Here is a 17990-nt window from a genome sequence, read left to right as displayed (position 1 = left end):
AACAAGCAAGCAGCACAATAATATATTTTCTTCTTAGATAGTTCCTCCTTTTCCTTGTGTACAACAAGGGAAATTTGCAAAATACATTTAGAGAAAATTTCTTTGTGATGGGTGATCAAAATCAAAATCCGCCGAACCGGTACCGAGACCCGTACCAATCGGCGGACAGTTTGGTACAGTACCGAATCAATACCGTACCAACATATGGTACGCTTGGGCGTATCAGTTCCGAACTAGTACACCCATTTTTTTTAAAGCTTTTTATGTTTGATTTAGTGGTCACACGGTACCCTTGGGCGTTCCTGTCCCAATTTTTTAAAAAAGTCTTTTAGGTTTGATTTATTGGTCATATGGTACACTTGGGCATGCCGGTTCAGAACCAGCACATCCAATTTTTTTTTAAAGCTTTTTGGTAATCAATTCTTGTCAATTTTTCAATGATTTTAAGTATAATTTGATATTTCTTGATATTTTTTGATGTTTCTATGATCCCAGTATAACCTAAATGATGCATGTTGTTGTTTTAAAGTGATAGAAAATATAAAATAATTAGTGAGATATTGTATGCTACAAGAAGCAACATGAAATATCTAAAACTAACTAATGAGATAGAAATATAAAATAATACAATCAATTATATATATTTAAAAATATAACATATATGCCGATATCTAAAATTTCGTTGAGTAACGATGTCTCTCATAGATTTTCGGATCATTAGCATAGTCAGGAATCACATCAGCCTACCCCTCTAACCAAGCGGTGTTATAGTTATGTATACTCATCTTATAAGGAACGCGCTCCAAATAATACTTTCAGATCTTTCGCTGAAGCTCTGACTTTAAAGGGTATCCTCAGGCTGATAATACGGCTGTGGAGGGATCCATCCGAATATTCCGACAGGAAAATCTGACCCATAAGATGCTTTAGGTTGCGTAAGGTAGTAGCAGCCAGAAGATAATGCCTCAGACGCACTATATCAATTTGTATCAGTATAGGTCATAGGCTGCCTATGACCGTGGATAGTAGGATCTAGTATACGACTCAGAACCTGATAAATCTATAATTTCTACTCTATATGCGAGGTCATCTACAGCTAGATTGTGTCCTCCTGAATGACTTCGAGAAGCTCGTATCGACACACGATATGGTATCGAACCAATACCGACTCGTACCGACCGCCGACTGATATGGGTTCTAGTACCGGTTCGGCAGACCTTGCTCCTCTCAATGTCGACCCTCATAAATCTACTTTTCTGCCACTTGGAACTGACAAACATCAGGCTACTTTTTCTCAAAAAGGCTATCAAGTGTAATAGTTGGTAGCAAACCATCATACCAGGTCTCAAGATCTCTCCCTCCGTATACCTCCTTATCAATGATAGGACCCATGTATAGTTATAAATATCTAGTGATGGTTTGGGTTGTTTTCACTGTCTGTTACATTCTACGAATCTTCGCAATGTTCATCATCATGAGATTGATACAATGTGCAGCATATGAGGTATAGAAAATATGTGACCGCCGCTCAATCAAGATCTTCTCAGCGGCCTTATATTGTGATCCATTATCAATGATGACCTATACGACATTCTGCTTTCCTACTTGATAAATCACCTCCTTCATCAATCTGAGAATATACATGACGTCGTGCACTTGATCGGAAGCATCAACAAACTTATGGAAGAAAGTCTTCGTATCATAATATGTCAAGAAGTTGATGCTACACCTGGTAGGATCGGTCCAACCATCACAAATTATCGTCAGTCTATATGTGGGCCACTTGGATAAGGCAATCCACTTCTTTAGTTTCTTATTGTTGTTAAGAAACTCATCGTAAGTTTCCTTCAGTCATGCAGGATCTACACCAAGACCAGCAGCCGATATGGAGAAAATGACAGACCTATAGTACGTATTGTCTGCCGCATTCGCTGGAATGTGGTTGAAATGGAACCAGAATTCAATAGTTCGCCATATATCCTTCTTATCTTTCTTTAGCATTATCAATCCTCTGCTACTTCGAATCTTTGCTGGAAACAAGAATGTTGATCTAAATCATGGATGGTGGCTCCTGATGGAATCTTCCTGAAGGACTTCTTTCCAGCATAGATGCAATACAACCACCGCCTCTACTGTCGGCCTCCCTAATTGAGGAAGTTCTTTTGAACTCTAGATCCACCCTATTGCTCGTAAAGCTGGAGCCCGACTCATAGTGTGAGGGCCCAAATTGAGTCCTATACCTAGCCACCTTATCCTGCTGCCACTGATCATCCAGGCTCGCTTGGATCTATGCCTTATTGTCATTTAGAGTAGATACTTTTTCTGACTCTCTAGAGTGATAAGGTGGCTCTATCGCTCGGTGGTCCATCTCCACCTTTTTGGCAACCCTCTTCTTCGCTACTCTATAATTAGCAAAATGCTTCTTCATCAGCTACTGGACCTCCTATGGTCATTTCTAAGAGACAATGTACACCATGTTGCATCCAATCACATGAAAGATTTGAAAATAATCAAAATTTCATCTTACTTTTCCATGACAATTCCAAGTCATAAAGGAGCAATCAGAAATAAAAGAAACCAGGCACAAAAATTCATCAACATAACGGAAAGTAGAAACATTACGAATAAACCTTAATCTGCACCAAACTAATAGTCCAAGTCCCACCAATATAGAGGAAGTAAGTTCTAATCAACTATATTATTGAAGCATGAGAACATTTAGAAATGACTCTCAACCTGAAGTACCCTTCAAATATGGAAAGCAACACTGGGCTAGAAAGAACCTGCCATGAAATATAGAAGGTCTTTGGTAAGTAGTAAGACTTGCCTACTGGTTATGCAGCTTAAACTCATGCAACAGAGGTGCAACTTTTTAAGGTTTCTCTGAGGATTGGAAAGAGTCTAGACAACAAGGGAAGGTAAGGTGTGATGTAGGAAGCTCATTTAGCTCAAAGGCACAAATTTATAAACTGAAGAGCCAAATTGAAAAACAGCGGAACATGCTTACAAGTTAATATTAGATGACTATCAACTGTGTTTTATTAATATGATGCAGATGTATAACTTTGAGAACCTTCAAATATCAAGGTTGGGATATCAAAATTTCATTTTCTCCATCGAAGATCATTCCCTATCCTTTCCCTTTTTGTTCATTTTCTGCAAGCCACTTATCTTATGGGTAATCAAACTTATTTTTTTCAACGGTGTAAACTCATCATCACTCACACCAGTGTGATGCGCATGCCATTGGCCTCTTTTTTGATAAATGAGTAAAGAAACGGCTAATTTGCTAATCTTTGTGTGATCCATTGACCATGAAACCTTCAAACACAATTGAATGGGGATTCTAGAAGCAGCTAGGTTCCCTACGCTGCATAACTCAATTTGCTTACATGTCCTTGTCTGTTAGGATACAGGAATCAGGTTATATTCCTGTCATGATTCTCTGGGTTCCAAAAATCAGTTTAAGTGCATGCAGCAAAGAAGTTAAAGAGCATATGTTCTTGGATTGAAGATTCATGTGCCTCAGCAAAAATGCAAACTTGTAAGGCCATAACAGAGATCATCAGCTTGATCATCTCCCAAACACGTTCTACATGCTACAGAAACAAATCTTTGATACATTACCTATTGTTACTAATTAAAGGTCTCTTGCATCAGGCAAATGGTGATAAAAGTGTCCTGGTATTCCCAGCCTAGTTGGCATGTTTACAGCTCAGATGACATCTAACAAGCTGAATGATAAAACTATCTTCAGTGCTTTAAAAGTATAAATTGAATTTTAACCAAGGAGTATCTCCACCAAATATATTTATGCAACATACTTCTTAAGTATATATTACAACGTTTCATCACAACTCAGTTGTCTTCTCTTCCACTTTTCCTGCATAAACTCTTCTCTCATGCTGTTGTAGACACCTTTCGAGGGCAAGCTTACTTCTTTTAAGACATATTCTTTTCTACATGCATTTTGCATATACCCCTTCCCACTCCAATATTCTTTTTGTTTTGCTTTGTTTTCTGATATAACAAAAGTTCATAGAGCGAATGTTAAAAAGGTTGACAATAGCACCATGATTTTAGGCTATGCAACTAGTTTTATATTTTTTTAGAATTTTGAGCTTAGTTTCAACAAAATGACCAGCTCATGTTAGCAAGCATATTAACAGAGACAGTGACCTCAAGCCCAGCACCCCCCTCCCCACCCCACAAAAGGAAAAAAAAAAGAAGAAAGAAGGAAGAAGAGGAGAAATCAAAGTTTTCCAACCTCTCCACTCTTGATCCCTGTGAGCTTTCTGTAACATGTCTCATCCAATTTCATCTCGCATTGCACAACTAAAAGCAAGCTAGGATAGTCCCTTAGAACCCATCTCCATTTTCCCCTTCATTGTTTCTTCAACTATAAATATCTGACTTCATTCTTATACTAAAGATATCCAAACCCATTTATTCATCTGACATTATACAAGCAAATCATCTAGGGATTTGAATAATTCGTTATGAAAACTTGCATGATTTCTGCACTCCTGTCAAGAGGCCTCAAGGGATTTCTTACGATTAGAGAAAACAGACAAAAAAGAAACAAAGAGGAAACTAAGCACAGAAAGAAAATAAAAAGATAAGAATAGATGTAATCATCTCCTTCAACTTTTCATTTAAATGTTATGCTCTCAAGCTCAATCAACACTAACAATTAGACCTAGTAAACTTGATCATGCCAGCCTGCCAAGTTACGAGAAAAACTTCCTAAAGAAACCATCCCCTACATATTTAAGAAGCTATTGACAAGTAGCGTTTATATGTTCTATGAATATTACAACCTGGCTCTAAACTTGAGTGTAGACAATCAAATTAGCAAGTGCAAGTACAGGTCCTCAACATAGAAACGACTTTAGACCTCTTTTTTTTTTTTTTTTTTTTTTTGCTAATAAAAAGGGGAAGAGGGGAGGAAGAGACAAGCTCACCCCCGCGTAGCAGCCCCCACTGGGCCCCCACCCCGCCAGGAGAATGTTCGATGCGGGTAGAAATGACCGTGTGTTGGGCACCCCGGCCGGTTTTACTCATACCCTCCCCACCTGTGGGCCAGTTCAGTTATCCGACCCGACCCTCCGTGTGAGTACGTCACACCTGGCACCACCCAGGCTACCAGCCGACCAGTAGCGCTTCCAGACCCCGTGTCCAGGCGTGGGGCATCCGGTCCCTAAATTTAATCGACGCCCGTGCGTTTCGAACCTGGAAGCACTTGGTTGGAAGCAAACGCTCCGTTCCAACTGGGCTACCACCTTGGTGGCTACTTTAGACCTCTTCCAGCATATATATGTGCTATTAGGAGCAAGACTCGCCGTATTGTACCGAACCAGGTGGTACATACCATACCGTACTAGTTTAGTTTCGGCATATACCGTACCACATCGATTCAGTATCGATACACAATACGGAAGGTGTATTGACACTCAGTATGTCGAATTGGCCCGTACTGTACCACATTAACACAGTGATAGTGTGGCACGAGTATGGGGCCCGATACCGAGATAACATATCTCAATTAGAAGGTTCCTATTTTAATAATTAACTAATTAATCCGATACTCATCACCACCTGGGGCCCAAGAAAGACATTTAAATATTACTTTTGTGAACCCAACTCATGTCATGCTAATAAGAGATGTGTAACATATAAATAATCCCATTGGACTTCTCCCATAAATTGGTCCATTTCTCTTCAAACATGAACACATTATTTAATTGATCTATTTTGCAATTTCTCCAGTAGTGCTCTAAATCCCACATTCGTGCTCCAGTTCTTATAATTGAGTAATTCATCTACTGAGTAATGCAGATAAATATGTATATCAACAGATCAAAAATAGAGACATTTGAAATCAACTAGATCAACAGGCATGATTTTCAGCAAAGATAAGTACAAGGTGAACTAAATTAATAAACCAAGAATAATTTATGCAGCACAAATAAAAGTGAATGAAGATAAATAAATTTGATAAATGGTTAAAACCCATATACCTTTCTGATTCTTAAACCTTTGAAGTAGTTGATCCATTTGCTTCTTAAGAACAAAATAAACACGAGGAGGGCAAGATACAGAGCTGTAAAACATATGCTGGCACTGTATCTTTTGCCATGGTAGACAGCAAGGAAGCACTCTCCCTTGGATGTAATTCAAAGCATTTGCTGCTTCCAAATGTAGATTGCCATCAAATGTAATTAAAGCTTTCACCATCCAATCTCTTGGTTCGTAGTCAAAGACTTCGACCCAGAAACTGTTACTTGAATTCTTGCTTGGCACGAAAGGAGCAATTTCTCTAACAAGAAATTCTGCATAAGTAGACGGTGGGAGGTTATTCATGGCTTCTCCTCTCAACAAACGAACACCAAGGATTCTCCTCTCTGTTGCTCCTATAAATGCATCATATATTTCTGGTTCTGTAATGTCTTTTTGAATTCCTGTCACAAAAACACAATCCTTGGATTTTACACTGACTTCACAATTAACATACCTTTCACCAATGAGCAATGCAGAGCAGTCTTTAACTATAAATTCAGCATCCTCTTTTGCACATGCAATCAGCGCTGCTCCCTTGCTAGGTCTACGTGGCCAACAAATTTTGGCTCTTACTAAAGGAAATGGTAACACAGTATGATCTCCTGCCCTCAAAGGAAGAACTTTCAATAAGGAACCATGAAATTCTACATCATTTAGTCTGGCTACAGCATCTTCTGCAGCCTCAGGACTCAGAAAGGTTACCTTGCCCCATTTGTTTAAGTCCGATCCCCCTTGTCCACTCCCTGCATGCTTATGAAAATTAGCTATTCCATAGCCATGTTTATCAACCATCATGAGAAGTTCCTTGTCATCTAGAGTATGTGCACTTGGATGGGATATCTGTACAGTTAGGTATCTCTTTTGAAGTTCTAGATGCTTAATTTCAGCACCTGAACCAAACAGTGCAAAAGGAGAAACACCAAGATTTCCATGATACAAGCATTTCTCAATGCATTCATCCCTTAACCAGCGTCTTTCCAACTCCAAGGCATCATTAACAATAGAACAAACTTTTCCCATATTGTTTTCTGGGGCAAATAACTGAATCTCTCTTTTGTTGAAGTCAACATCAATACAGATATTTTTGTCCTTGCAAACTTCTTGAACACATGAAACTAGGCACCGTAAGTTATTATTGGATTTGCCACATAGCCTTCTAAGAAGATTAACACCAACTCCAGTAACCACATTCATATGCATTTTCTGGCTCTCCAACTGCAAGACGTCAAATAATGGAGGCTCAATCTTGTACAAGCAATCATAGTCAACAGCAGTCACACAAAACAAATATTGATCGGATATCGACAAAATTTCACCAAAAACTACCCAGCTTGGCTTGTGGCCATATACTATTAATGAACATGAAGGATGCAGGGGCAGATTTTGACCTGTTAAAGCCACTTTGTAACCTAGTTGATCACATCCAGAATACATTGCTGTATTTTCAGCAAGGGATGCAAGTATAACCTTCTTCAATGACTTGTCATGCTTGCTAGGTTTATGTGGGTTCCATAACCAGTACTTTGGAATGACAATTTTGAGTTCATGTCTAAGGCAGTTTTCCAGTTCCTGCATAGTATCCTGACATCTTCTCATTGACTTAGCATTGATGCTGTTCTGCCAACACCATTTGCTTTTACTTTCATTTTCATCTTCCCATTCCTTGTAAACAGAAAGCAGAGTGAAAAGGTCCCCATCATGATGGCAGAATGGCACCTTCAGGCAGTCTGCTTTATGTTTCTGCTCATGACTACCAACTCTGCAAAATATGCTGCTAGCATTTGTCATTACAGCAGCAAGAACCAAGCCTTCTTTGATCAAGCCACAACTAATGCAATCAAGAATAATTTTTCCAAGCCGTGGTTCAATACCCAATTTGGTCAAGCAGTGTCCAGTCTCAGTTAATTCAAATGCATCCTCATAACTAATTATGGCACCTAATTGGATTAGACTCTGAGTTGCTATCTCAACTGCCTTTGGACTTGGGGCATCAATAAACTCGAAGTCCTGTACATTCTTTACACCTAATGCAAGAATCCTCAAGCAAGCAATTCCAAGATGAACTTTACGAATTTCAGGCTCCTGATGCATTTGCATTGATTGGAAATCATGCTCTGAGTAAAGCCTGTAGCACTTGCCAGGTGCTGTTCTACCTGCTCGACCAGCTCGTTGATTTGCAGAACTTTGGCTGATCCTGCAAACCTTAAGCACATTCATACCGCTGCTAGGATCAAACTTGCTCTCTTTGACCATTCCAGAATCAACAACGTACTTGATGTCTTGAATAGTAAGTGAAGTCTCTGCTACATTAGTGGAAAATACAATTTTCCTTTTTCCAGGGTAACTTTGGAAAACACGATTTTGTTCTTCACAAGAAAGTTTTCCGTGCATTGGCAAAACAATTGCAGAGGGGTCATCAAACTTTTCACAAGCCCATTCTACTTCGATCTGTGAAGTCAAGAATGCAAGAATAGCACCGTTGTCCTCTGTCTTGTGAATCACATTCACCATCTTAACCACATCAGAAAGATATGAAGAATAATTACCAGAATAATGTTTTGTAATGGAAGCATAAGAAGCATTAGCAGATATATCAGGAACATATTTGACTTCAACAGGGAAGTTTCTTCCCAGTACATAAAAGGTGCTGCAACCACAGAAGTAATCTGAAAGTTTGCTAGCATCAGCTGTAGCAGACATTATTATAAGCCTTAGATCATACCTCTCAAGTAGATTTCTCTTTATCAATGCCAACAACAGATCAGTATTCAAGCTTCTTTCATGAGCTTCATCTATGATGATATATGAAATACCAGCCAGACTGGTCCCATTCATACAGTGTTGCAGAAGACAATGGTCTGTCATAAACATCACCTTAGAATTGAACACCTGGGATGATGAGTAGGCGGGATAAGAAACCACATAATTCTCAGCATAGCATCCATAACTTTCCTCTGCAACCCTTTGTGCTAAAGATATGGCAGCAATTTTACGTGGTTGAGTACACACAATTGATCCATCAGTGACTAGCCCTGAATCAGCAAGATATTGGACCAATTGTGTACTCTTTCCAGAACCAGTCTCCCCAATCAAGATCATTACCTGTGATTATAAAAGCGGACAAAATCTTAAAATTGACTTTTGGATGATGAGTACTCAGAAACTCTCTATCATAGTACAAGATCACCCAATGAAGATCATTACCTATGATTATAAAAGGGGACACAATCTTAAAATTGATTTTTGGATAATGAGCATAGTATGCTGAACCAGCTTGTACCAGCCGGTTCAGCACCTACCGTACCGGTCTGAGCCCTGACCAGTACGGTTCAGCCGTGGAAAATGGTACACAGCCCATACCGACAAAACCCAGCCAGAGCCGGAAAAAAGAAGAGAAGGAGAGAGCGAACGGGGGAGGGAGGGAGAAGGAGAGGCCTCCGCCGCCATCGGAGGGCCTCGGGGGGCCGACGGAGGCCGCGGGGGGCAGTGGAGGCCGCGACTACGTTCCCTGTTTCGAACTTCTGAAACAAGGAACGCGGCCGCGGAAAAAAAATTGGGGTTTTTTAAGTGAAGTCGGCGACTCGCTTGTCCAGTACCGAAATGGTACGAAGAACGATGAACTGGTCTGGTAGGCCACCGGTACGTCTCTCGGTACCGGTTCGGAGTACCTTGATAATGAGTACTCAAAAAATCTCTATCATAGTACAAGATTACTCAATTAGGATGGCGAATCGATGTCAATGCACCAAGTATTAGGCCCACTTCCTGTTTTTCTTGTGTGTGCCAGTGAATGGTTGGGGTTGATGGGGGGATTGTATCTCGATTTCTCTTTTTATTTAGCTTTTAGTAAAAATTTGCAAGTTTATAGTTTAATGATTTAATCTTCAATGTTAGAAGGTCAAAAATGGTATTTTAGTTTAGTCCTATTTTCAAGAAGTGGAAAATAAACTTATTGATGCCAAATTTCAAGTGACAGGACCATCTACTGGCTGGAAAAGAGGACTGTAAGGCTAAATATATAGGCAACACAACTTACCATAAACACAAGGAGCAAAACCAGAGGGAGGATGATTTGTAATACGGCTTCTATCCCTATTTTCACGATAACGGCCATAACAGCTAGTCAACTGCTCCTTTTCTCACTGTCTTTCCCTTGGTGTCCTAAGTTGTATTAATGTATCTACTTGTCCTTTATTGTGTGCATGCTTTCATGCACGCACACATGCACACATATATATGATATGTATGTGTGTATAAAGCCCTTTCCTCTAGGACTTAAGGGAGATTACCCTCAGCACTGATTTAAATAGTTTGGAGGAGGGGACAGATTTGATTAGAAACATGGCAACTCTTTGCACTTTCTCTCTAGATTTACGTCTAGTTCAATTGGACCAAGAATTTGTCACACATACTACGAAATCAATCCTTCTACCATAACATTTATTTTCTATTGTTCTGCTAGAGGGAACAATTCCACAATCTGGTATTAATTCTTAGCTCAAGTTGTAATATATTTTAATTGAACTGGATACTATTGTAGAGGAATAGCTGCCTTCCTTTATTTTTGAAGAAACTATAACTGACCACCTCACCGCCCTCCCTGCTTTTTGCTAAACCATTCATATCAGTCCTAAAAATCATCTCCTAGGAGTCAAAGAAGTAAGCAAATCTAATTATTTCTTTTTCCCCCTGAAAACACAAACAACAACAAGAACTTGTAATAAGACAAACATCAAAATGGAAAATGTCCAGTTTTAAAGACTAGTCCCTCAAAAATTAGACAAAGAAGTGGTAGAACTATTCTAACCACTAAAGCCATGTTTGGGGGAGCTTTTTGAGGGCCAAAAAATACATTCTGGCCCTCCAAAAACACTTTTAGATAAAATAGGAGTGTTTGGTAAAATTTTTGGAAAGTTGTTTTAGCTTTTTCAGAAAGCTAAAATAGCTTTTTGGGAGAAATTCCATTTTAGAGCTTCTCCAAAAAAGCACTTTTAGGAATTGTCAGAAAGTTATTTTGAGTTATAATATTTTTTCTTTCTGGACCAAAATACCCATAATAAAATAGAATAATTACACAAAACATATTATATGATATAATTATAATATTTTATACCTTTATTATTGATTATACTATAAATATAATATTATATTATATTATATCATAATACATTAATATGCTAATGTTAAATAATTTAATATTATGTTATATTATCCCACAACCATCGAGAGAATGAAAATTAATTTACGCTAATAATTATAATATTTTATACCTTTATTATTGTATTATACTATAAATATAATATTATATTAAATTTTATCATAATACATTGATATGTTATGTTAAATAATTTCATATTATATTAAATTATTATGCCATAGTATACAATATTATATTACTATATTATAATAATATTATATTACATTATATTAATATTATACTATAATATATATTTATGTATTAATACATTATATTTTATTATGCTCTATTGTATAATACTATGTAATGTCCTTCATGGTCATTTTGTTATACCAAAAGTACTTTCTCAATTTGTTTACCAAACACATATTAAAGTTCTACAGCACTTTAGAAATGTAGTTACCAAACAGTAAACAGCTTTTTATAAAAGCTCTACTTCTAAAAGCTCTACCGCCAACAGCTTTCCCAAATAAGGCCTAAGTTATATGGTTTGGCCCCTTTCACTCCTTCCTACGGTGTGGGAATTGTGTACTAGCTATCCACAATTCTCCGTTTCAATTAGTGAATGGGCCATCTACCTCAAAAATTTGGTACAAGATACATTTCGCAGAAGTTACTAAAGACCTTGACAACCCCCAAAAGATAAGAGGAGAAAACAACATAAAACTTGGCACATTGACACCACATTTGCACTCCTTTCACCCCATGGTATGATCCTACTAGCAGTATATGACTATCTTTATCAACTTGCTTTGAGATGAAATCAGAACTGAACTTTCATGCACAAGTAACATAAACTATTAAACAGCTATACCAGTGCACTGCTTACCAAAATCACACTCTAGCAAGACTAATAATCTTCAAAAAAAATCACCAATGACTAGCATATTGACATGTGCATTGCATGTTTAAAAAAAAAGAATCACAAATAACACCGGCACACCGCATTTAAAAGTTGAAATTTTGATTCGGTGCCAATAAAACTAGATTTCAAAATTCAAACCATAGTTGAGAAGTCAAGTTTTTATTATAGAGAAATTGAACTTTTAACTGAATTCAAATGAGGACTCCATCCTTATTTACATCTAATGTCTTAAGTAAATGAAAATTATAAAAATCAAAAAAAAAAAACATATCTGCCTGTTTGTCTAGTTTGCCTATCTTTTGTAGTAGTCTGACTGCAAAAAACATGGACTTAGAATATCCAATCAAGCAACCTACTCAACTAAGGTAACCGACCTAACCAGCTGGCCGACCTAAGGAGAACAGTGGGCCCCACCTACTTGAACCATACTTCCTTGCTTATAAATAGGCTAAGGAAGGCTACCTAGGGAGCAAGAAAAGAGTTTATAAACCTTTATAGAGGAGGAGGAGGAGGAGGAGAAGGGAATTTGGGCAAGGATTTGCTGATTTCTTTAGCTTAGAGGTAGGTCACTTCTCCATTAGAATTTAACTTTCTAAGATCTTTCTTTTATTCTTAAGTTTCTTATAGCTTAAGTCCTCCAAAAATACAAGGTTTCCATCATAAGTGATCCTTTCATGTGTCTTGAAAAGTTCTTTCATCTTCCTAAAAGTTTATTTTCAATATCAAGTTACAGATCATTTTGAAGTTCTAAACCTTATGGCCATTTTAAAGTTAATATTTGAAAGCTAGGCTTTGTATTTGGTATCAAGTTTTAAGGTTATTTTTTTTTTTTTTGACCCTTATAGATACTTGTCAAATCCTTGCCAGTTGTTATATAAGAAACCTGGACTTAGCCAGTTTTGAACATTATTTCTGATTTCTAGTTGAAGATATTGAAACTATTTGAGTTTTTGAATTGTCGCGCATCGAACTTATATATATTCTGACTCAAGGTTCATCGTCTCGGTACCAGACCCTGTACCAGTGCCACACTAGCACCAATTATCAGTACGCCTTCCATGCCGCATACCAGTACCAAACCGGTACAGTAGGATACGTCTTGTGCCACCCAGTTCAGGCCAGTATGGTGAACCATGCTTTGACTTTCGATCATGTATTTACTGGTATCTTCTATAAGTTAGTTCAAAAAGGAGTGTCTTTTCTCTATAGAGCTTTTAGTGATTGTTCATTGTGGAACATTTGAATTTTTGTTAAGTAAGAAAACAATGATATTTTCAGAATTTTCTTCCACTAGTAACCTAAGTTTGCCCCCACCTAAAAGAATGCAATTTCTATTAGAGTGGATCTTTCCATCTGAGAAGGAGAAAATTTTATTTAAATGATTAAGCATTAGAGAACAAGGGTGATCTTCCAAAACCCTTAACAACACAACATAAAGAATAGGATCATTATAAAATCAAAAATGACAAATCATCACACTGTTAAATATGGGGCTCTACTACATACTGCCAGGTACCTTTTGGAACTTGAGAGTCTATGGTGCACCCTGATGAGGGCCAAATATAGGGCTCTTTCCGCTGTGCCCGAATTCCATATCAGGTGTCATAGCTCCTTCATTTAGAGGGAGATATATGCCCGCGCCCCTACGCTACTCCCTTCGATCAGATGGGCTATTGGTGATGGGCAGATCATGGATGTGATGGATGACAAATGGTTGATAGAGCAACCACTCGGCCTGTAGCCTACCATGATCGACCCGGCAAGTTTGGTCGGGTGCAAAGTCTGTGATCTGTTCATCCCAGAGGAGAGAAGATGGAATGAGGACTTCATCCGGTGCGCCTTTGGAGAGCAGTTGGCCGAGAGAGTCCTGGCGTTACCGATCCCCACTAGGAAGACCACGGATAGGATGGTCTAGAGAACGACCAGTAGAATTTCAATGAGGAACATCTGTTTGAGAAGTATTTATGGCCTTATGTAGATTACTAACGAGGATCTATGTGGACCCCAAACCAGCTAGTATTTAAGTTGCCTCACTCCAATTATTTATGTGGAACCTTTGGCGAGGTGGTATATGCAGAACCTTGGCCAAATGGACTTTGAGGATAATGAGTGGTCCCATTTGCACTAGCAACAAGGATAATAAGTGGTGTCATTTTATTAGAATTATTGATGAGCACAATAAGGATATGAGTAGCATCTAGAGCATAAGTGAACCTTTTGAGAGAATATGAAATTATGTGAAAAAACAAAGTTTAATTTTAAAATGTTTTGATCATTTGATAGTATATCCTTATTAGAAGCTTTTGGTTTTCAGTGTTTTCATAATAAAAGTGTTTGCAACGAACCTTTGCTTTAGGTTTTGGACAATTAATTAATTTATGACATTTTGTGAACCATTTGAGCCTTATGTGCTGCAAATGGGCTAGCTGAAAACCTTGTTTTGGAGACTTCATTCTCAAATGGGCACTTAAAATTTTCTAGTGGAAATTTTACTGCATGTTTTGTTTAAAAAGCAATTTGTTTTCACTGGACACTTAAAATTTGTCTATGGTTGCTCCTCACTTAGCTTTGTAGCTCACCTGGTTTTTATATAATCCTTTTAGAGTTAGTGGTAAAACATAGAAAGAAACCTTCCAAAGAAAGAGGACTCAATGTTTTTCTTTGGATTCTAATAATCAATGAAGCAAAGTTTCAAATATTAATACCAGATCTCATACCAATTTTTTTGTTGGAACTATGGTAATGGGTACCGACACACTAGGTACTAGTGTTGCAAACTTGTCGGAATGGTGCAGTACTATTCATACCATCCGGTTCTTCTTGAAACCATGCATTGAAGCAACAACAAAAAACATGGTTCTTTTTTTATTTTCTCCGTATCATTGAAAGTATAATATTGTAAATGTTGGAATTTCCAAGTTTGTAAGTAAACTTTCTTATAAGGGAAGTGACGTAGTGCTGGAAGTAAAAACAAAACAGAGAATAGACAACAAATAGAGGCTATAATTCAGCAAGATCGAAATAGGAACAAGTACAATGGATTTTACTTTTCAAGGTTTGTAAATCACTAACTTTTGAAACAAGAATAAGATGGCTACTTAATTTGAGTCTAAAAGTATTTTTGGATGAAAAAGGGTGTTTGGTAAAACTTTCGAAAAGCTGTTTCAGCTTTCTCAGAAAGTTGAAAACAACTTTTTGGGAGAAGCTCCATTTTGGAGCTTTCCGAAAATGTTGTTTTCAGCTTTGTCGAAAGCTATTTTTTTGACCAAAATACCCCCATTTAAATCTCTTTTTTCTCCCAAAACTCTCATCCATCCGCCTCTTCCTCTCTCACCCATCCCCCTCCCTCTCCCTCTCTATCTTCTTCCTCTCAACGCCGCCGCCTCTCTTCTTTTTTTGTTTTGGGAGTCACCACGCCGGCCACCACCCGTGGCCGGCGACCCCTCCGTAGGCCGTCGCGACGCCACCCGTGGCGCGCGGCCGACCTGTGGAGCGGCCGGGCTCGGTCGTGGGGTGGCCGCTCCACCATCCGCGGGACAACGGCGTCCCAGCCGCAGGACTGGGGAGGCGAGCCGCAGCGAAGCCCCCATGGCGGCCGGTCGTGGGCCTTCGCAGCGCCGCGGCCACAGCCAGGCCCCCTCCCATGGCCGCCGTAGCCTAGCCCCCTTCCGGCGCCGCCGGCCTCGTAGGAGGATAAGAAAGGAGAAGAAGGGAAGAGAGGAAGGAAAGAGAAGAAGAGAAGAAAAAGAAAAGAAAAAAAAGAAAACGAAAGAAAAAAAGAAAAAAAAAAGAAAAGGAAAGAAAAAAAGAAAAAAAAAAAGAAAAGGAAAGAAAAAAAGAGAATAAAAAGAAAAGGAAAGAAGATAAATAAATAAATACATAAATAAATATGTATATAAATAAATAAATGAATAAATAAATAAGATAATAAATAAATATATTTTAATGAAATAAAATAATAAATAAATAACTAAATAAAATAAATAAATAAATAAGGGAAGAGAGGAAGGAAGGAGAAGAAGAGAAGAAAAAAGAAAAGAAAAAAAAGAAAAGGAAAGAAAAAAAGAGAAGAAAAAAAAGAAAAAGAAAGAAAAAGAAAAGAAAAGAAAAGGAAAAAATAAATGCATAAATAAATATACATACGACTGAACGAATAAATAAATAAATAAGATAATAAATAAATATATTTCACTAAAATAAAATAATAAATAAATAACTAAATAAAATAAATAAAAAGAAAAATAATGAGTGAGTGGCAAATAATCTGATCTAAATAAATAAATAAATAAAAATAAATATAGTAATTATTTAACCAATTTTATCATCTAGCTAAGAAAGAAAGTTCGGGCGGTAAGCAAAAAGGTGGCTCCCTTGCCTTGGAAAGGGTTGTTCCTATCTCTCTCCTTCCTTTCATCGCTTCTGGATGGTAGGTAGCTAATTGGTCAGAGAACGGGACTGAATCCCGAAATTCCGCTTTTCCTGTTAAGGCATATGTGGATCGTTTGACTTTTTTTTTGAATATAAAACCAAATTTGTTTGAAAGATAAATAGTCATCAGAAGGGTAAAAAATTAATTTACACTAATAATTATAATATTTTATACATTTATTATTGTATTATACTACAAATATAATATTACATTACATTATATCATAATACATTGATATGTTATGTTAAATAATTTAATATTATATCAAATTATTATCCTATAGTACACAATGTTATAGTACTATATTATAATAATATTATATTATATTACATTAATATTATACTATACATATATTTATGTATTAATACATATTATATTTTATTATGCTCTGTTGTATAATACTAGTAATGTCCTTTATGGTCATTTTGTCACATAAAAGTACTTTCTCAGTTTGTTTACCAAACACATCTTAAAGTGCCACAGCACTTTAGAAATATAGTTACCAAACAGCAAACGGCTTTTAATAAAAGCTCTACTTCATACAGCTCTACTTCCAACAGGGCCTAAAACATTGTTACTAGGGTTACATCGGCTCTCTAATCCCAACCTTTGATGATAAATAACCCCGTCTAATCTTAGCTATCCAAACTCATTAAAAGTCACATGCTAATCACATGACTACTTAATATAACTAGAGACATAATTACTGATCATAGACAAAACTAATCAAAAGAACAAATCAAAAGTAGCTAATTAAGCAAATTTCTTGGATGCTCCTGCATTGATCTCCCAAATTGAAAAAAAAAAAAGAATTCGACTCTCATGAAAAAACTTTGACAGCTTCAGCATATATATCCGGATCAACCTTCTTCAACTCTTCTTCAGCAATCCAAGTACTTCCACTAGCTGGCTTACCCAACCATTTCATCAAAAATCATCTATATTGGTTGCCTCTCCTTGACATCACTTCCTTGACATCCAACACGTCTTCAACAACCTCTGGTTGCATCGTTGGCAGCTGATGAACCTAATTTGCTATTGTAGCCACTTCCCCATCAAATCCCTAAAAGAATATAAATCATAAACATTAAAGATTAGGCTGATTTATAAAAGGGGTGACAGCGCTATCAAATATGCATTTGAACCAAGGTACGCGGAATCGACCGAACCGACGTACCGGTGGGGACTGGTACCGGTTCGGTCCCGGTTGGAATAGGTACCGAACCAGTCAACCGCAGAAAAAAAAATGCGGATGCGCGTGCGTCCGCATTTTAGCCACAGAGTGGCATTAAATGCCCACGCGAGGCCGCGTGGGCTCGTGCTCGTGCGCGGTGCTGCCTGGGCTCGCTGCCTCGTGCGGTGCCGCGCGTGAGCTTGGGGAAAGGCACGCGGGCGCGGTTCCCTGCGCATTGAATCGCGCACGGGCGTGAGCGATTTCC

General features: G+C 37.8%; 1 protein-coding gene across 1 annotated transcript in view; it reads right to left on the bottom strand.

Annotated features, from left to right (window-relative positions):
* Positions 1–17990, bottom strand: part of LOC103696124 (ATP-dependent RNA helicase DEAH12, chloroplastic-like) — a 36540-nt gene that overhangs the window by 1856 nt on the left and 16694 nt on the right. Inside the window, exon 2 of the mRNA XM_039116992.1 lies at positions 6021–9162. Within this exon, the coding sequence (XP_038972920.1) occupies positions 6021–9162 (3142 nt within the window). The remainder of the gene's footprint in view (positions 1–6020; positions 9163–17990) is intronic.

The sequence above is a fragment of the Phoenix dactylifera genome, unplaced genomic scaffold (assembly GCF_009389715.1).
Source record: "Phoenix dactylifera cultivar Barhee BC4 unplaced genomic scaffold, palm_55x_up_171113_PBpolish2nd_filt_p 000153F, whole genome shotgun sequence".
NCBI lineage: Eukaryota > Viridiplantae > Streptophyta > Magnoliopsida > Arecales > Arecaceae > Phoenix > Phoenix dactylifera.
This window is presented reverse-complemented; position numbering and strand designations above follow the sequence as displayed.